General features: G+C 47.1%; 1 protein-coding gene across 1 annotated transcript in view; it reads left to right on the forward strand.

The window, feature by feature from the left end:
* Nucleotides 1-4,915, forward strand: part of LOC123768282 (protein turtle homolog A) — a 110,657-nt gene extending 105,742 nt beyond the window's left edge. Inside the window, exons 13-15 of the mRNA XM_069307128.1 lie at nucleotides 1-373; nucleotides 3,700-3,840; nucleotides 4,214-4,915. The exon at nucleotides 1-373 is cut by the window's left edge and continues 28 nt beyond it. Of these exons, the coding sequence (XP_069163229.1) occupies nucleotides 1-373; nucleotides 3,700-3,840; nucleotides 4,214-4,597 (898 nt within the window). The 3' untranslated portion in view covers nucleotides 4,598-4,915. The remainder of the gene's footprint in view (nucleotides 374-3,699; nucleotides 3,841-4,213) is intronic.
* Nucleotides 4,916-5,000: the final 85 nt, after the last annotated feature.

Raw genomic sequence — 5,000 nt, forward strand, 5'->3', positions numbered from 1 at the left:
CGGTGGCAAGAATGGCAGCGGAACCGGTGGCAGCGGTGGCAGCGGTGGCAGCAGTGGCAGTGGCAGCGGCATTGGCAGCGGCAACAAAAAATACCTGAGTGTCCTGGCCCTGCCATCCCTAATGCCAGCCGCTCTGGGCGTCGGGGCGGGACTCATCCTAATCATCATCGTGCTCATCTTCCTCATCACCTTCCGGACGAGGCTCCCCCATCACCACCACCACCACCGTCACCACCACCATCCCCACCACCACCACCACCAGCACCACCCAGACACCCCTACCCACGACACGGAGCCAGAGGACTCACCCAAGCACCCAAACTCACCCTCAAACCCAATCCATCACCCAAGCTGTCTCGAGAGAGAGACACAGGTAAGAGGGAAGGGATTGGTTGAACACCAGTATCTCAATAGATGTGATTGACACCCCCAATCCTTGGTGGGAAGCTGAATAGTATGCCTAAAATTTGCATTACAAGAGAGAGAGAGAGAGAGAGAGAGAGAGAGAGAGAGAGAGAGAGAGAGAGAGAGAGAGAGAGAGAGAGAGAGAGAGAGAGAGAAAGACAGAGAGAGAGAGAGAGAGAGAGAGAGAGAGAGAGAGAGAGAGAGAGAGAGAGAGAGAGAGAGAGAGAGAGAGAGAGAGAGAGAGAGAAAGACAGAGAGAGAGAGAGAGAGAAAGACAGAGAGAGAGAGAGAGAGAGAGAGAGAGAGAGACAGAGAGAGAGAGAGAGAGAGAGAGAGAGAGAGAGAGAGAGAGAGAGAGAGAGAGAGAGAGAGAGACAGAGACAGAGAGAGAGAGAGAGAGAGAGAGAGAGAGAGAGAGAGAGACAGACAGACAGACAGACAGACAGACAGAGACAGACAGACAGAGACAGACAGACAGACAAACAGAACCCAACTACCCGTTCAAGCCCTCAAAACAACAGGGAACCAAACCATTCACCTGTTTAAACAGTACTATGTTTAACTATGTACACACAGTACAAAATCTACCGTTCAAAGCAATTAGTAAATCTTTGTACTATCGATTTTATAGTCGGAAAAAAATGAAGCTAAAAAAAGCAAATATTCCTAGGCCTAGTAAAGTACACATATGTACTATATTACACCTCAGATATTGTCTCTTAGGCCTACGAAGGTCAGGTTAGGTTAGGTTAGGTTAGGTTAGGTTAGGTCAGGTTAGGTTAGGTTAGGTTAGGTCAGGTTAGGTTAGGTTAGGTTAGGTCAGGTTAGGTCAGGTTAGGTTAGGTTAGGTTAGGTCAGGTTAGGTTAGGTTAGGTTAGGTTAGGTTAGGTTAGGTCAGGTTAGGTTAGGTTAGGTTAGGTTAGGTTAGGTCAGGTTAGGTTAGGTTAGGTTAGGTTAGGTTAGGTTAGGTCAGGTTAGGTTAGGTTAGGTTAGGTCAGGTTAGGTTAGGTTAGGTTAGGTTAGGTTAGGTTAGGTTAGGTTAGGTCAGGTTAGGTTAGGTCAGGTTAGGTTAGGTTAGGTTAGTTTACCGATTTCTACTTTTCTAATTTCGCTGTAGGTCGGTATATATATATATATATATATATATATATATATATATATATATATATATATATATATATATATATATATATATATATATTTATATATATATATATATATATATATATATATATATATATATATATATATATATATATATATATATATATATATATAGCCACGTACAATTACTCAACAGAAAACGGGAGACACACGCATCTACAATAAACAATAAAACACTGACCCAAGAGCCAGAGCTCAACCCCCCCGCAAGCACAATTAGGTGAGTACAGAAGCACAATAAACACATTCCATTTACTAACCATTAACTAGCAAGGAAAACCTGTTAGGTCAATGGCCAATGGTCAATGGTCTCGTTTAGAACGAGACGAGACATGACAAATGAACATTATGCAAATGTCCAACATTCACACAGGATGTTGGACATTTAATCACCCATTAAGGCAAGGGCTCAATATCCCATTATCCGACGCTGATAATCCATAAATAATAGTTATTAATACAACAGTTATCCATTATATTCTTGCATCAGGGTGATGGCCACTCATAGAAAACGGGTTACTTTGCAACTCTCAGTAAACTTACGATGCAATTCTATAAGTTATATAAGTCTTAAAGGACTCAATACCCAATTGAAGGGTTGGGGAAACGAGGCGTTTTTTCCAGGGATTGAATCAGACCAGGCCCCCAGAGACACCAATCAGACCTGAGCCCCAGAGACACCAATCAGACCAGGCCCCCAAAGACACCAATCAGACCTGAGCCCCCAGAGACATCAATCAGACCAGCCCCCCAGAGATACCAATCAGACCAGCCCCCAGAGACACCAATCAGACCTGAGCCCCAGAGATACCAATCACACCAGCCCCCAGAGACACCAATCACACCAGCCCCCAGAGACACCAATCAGACGAGGCCCCCAGAGACACCAATCAGACAAGGCCCCCAGAGACACCAATCAGACCAGGCCCCCAGAGACACCAATCAGACCAGGCCCCCAGAGACACCAATCAGACCAGGCCCCCAGAGACACCAATCAGACCAGGCCCCCAAAGACACCAATCAGACCAGCCCCCAGAAACACCAATCAGACCAGCCCCCAGAGACACCAATCAGACCAGCCCCCCAGAGACACCAATCAGACCAGCCCTCAGAAACGCCAATCAGACCAGCCCCCCAGAAACACCAATCGGACCAGGTCCCAGAGACACCAATCAGACCAGCCCCCAGAGACACCAATCAAACCAGCCCCCCAGAGACACCAATCAGACCAGCCCCCCAGAGACACCAATCAGACCAGCCCCCCAGAGACACCAATCAGACCAGGCCCCAGAGACACCAATCAGACCAGCCCCCCAGAGACACCAATCAGACCATGCTCCAGAGACACCAATCAGACCAGGGGCCCCAGAAACACCAATCAGACCAGGCCCCAGAGACACCAATCAGACCAGCCCCCCAGAAACACCAATCAAACCAGCCCCCCAGAGACACCAATCAGACCAAGCCCCAGAGACACCAATCAAACCAGCCCCCCAGAGACACCAATCAGACCAACCCCCCAGAGACACCTATCAGACCAGCCCCGCAGAGACACCAATCAAACCACCCCCAGACACACCAATCAGACCACCTCCCAGAGACACCAATCAGACCAGCCCCCAGAGACACCAATCAGACCAGCCCCCAGAGAAACCAATCAGACCAGCCCCCCAGAGACACCAATCAGACCAGCCCCCAGAGACACCAATCAGACCACGTCCCTAAAGACACCAATCAGACCAGGCCCCAGAGACACCAATCAGACCGGCCCCCAGATACACCAATCAGACCAGCCCCCCAGAGACACCAATCAGACCAGCCCCCAGATACACCAATCAGACCAGCCCCCCCAGAGACACCAATCAGACCAGGGCCTCAGAAACACCAATCAGATCAGGGCCCCAGAGACACCAATCAGACCAGCCCCCCAGAGACACCAATCAGACCAGCCCCCCAGAGACACCAATCAGACCAGCCTCCAGAGACACCAATCAGACCAGGCCCCAGAGACACCAATCAGACCAGCCCCAGAGACACCAATCAGACCAGCCCCAGAGACACCAATCAGACCAGCCCCCAGAGACACCAATCAGACCCATGAGACTGAGCCAATTCCTGTGTCCCCCACAGGTGGAGTCTGAGAGTGATGCTGAACCAGATGTCATCCCCTTACAAGAGGGATGCCGGCCTGGGGATCAAGAGCTAAACCCAGCCATACTTCTACCCCCAGATCGCTACAAATACGCTCCAGTGTCTCCCCACGTCCCCCTGGTGAGTATCTACTCTCTACACCCCCCTATTGTCTATCGATCTACCACTCCGAAGAAAATCCTGTTTTTCCTTAACTGGAAAGGTCTACGGAGACATATTAATTATTCATTTAACGTTTGTAATGGCTATTGAAATTGAAATAAGTTTATTGATGTAAAATACACACAAAGGGATGAGGTAGCTCAAGCTATTCTCACCCCGTTCAGTACAACGTGTTAATACATACATAGACACACATCACAAACAATAAACATATTACTGAACATTCTGAGAGATTAAACATCTACATTTCCTCCTTATGTAGTGGCTATGGTATTGTGTGAGTATAATTTTGGCTGTGAGGTATAATTTGTGTCTTTTTTCTTGTCCGTAGCAAGCTGTGGGTCGCTATGACGGCGTAGCGACGACGGTCCCAGCAACGTCCTTCAAGCCAACAGATGTCTCAGGCTACACACTACCTTACGACACGCAGAACAGCGAGTGCCCGCACTCACAACATCTCCAGCTTCCCACCTCGGCAACTCTACCGAGGTCGGCGCATCGTCCGCCGGGTCAAAATTGCCGTCATTCTCCTCCCATCAATCCCCATCAACTGCCTTTTCCAGGAATTGAAGGCAGTCTTCCCCCGCCGCCTGTTGAGTACCAGAACTCGAGAAGGAAGCGGGGCTCTCTCGGAGAAAGTGCATGCACTCACTCTGCAGGAGAGGAAGATACTCCAAGCACTCCTTTGCTTGCCAAGAGAGAGAGTTCAGTATGATAGCAAGAATGATAAGAAAATCGAGTTTTTTGATATATATATATATATATATATATATATATATATATATATATATATATATATATATATATATATATATATATATACACACACTGTCTTCTACTGGATATAGGTGTACTTTTCGGGGGGTCTTCAGAGATATCATATAATACTTTTATAAGATTTGTACTAAAATATTCGTGTTCTAACGACCTGGAAGATAAGATAAGAGAGAGAGAGACAATCATTTTATATCGAGCCGAAGAGAGAAAGCTTTGTTAAAAAAATAAAAAGAAATAAAGATGGCACATCAACTTTCTATTATCTGTTTGTTTTAATTTGTGCCTCACTGTTTCTCATTGATGTCTTTAAATGAGTCTCACTCACTCACAGCACCTGTGGG

The sequence above is a fragment of the Procambarus clarkii genome, chromosome 59 (assembly GCF_040958095.1).
Source record: "Procambarus clarkii isolate CNS0578487 chromosome 59, FALCON_Pclarkii_2.0, whole genome shotgun sequence".
Taxonomy (NCBI): domain Eukaryota; kingdom Metazoa; phylum Arthropoda; class Malacostraca; order Decapoda; family Cambaridae; genus Procambarus; species Procambarus clarkii.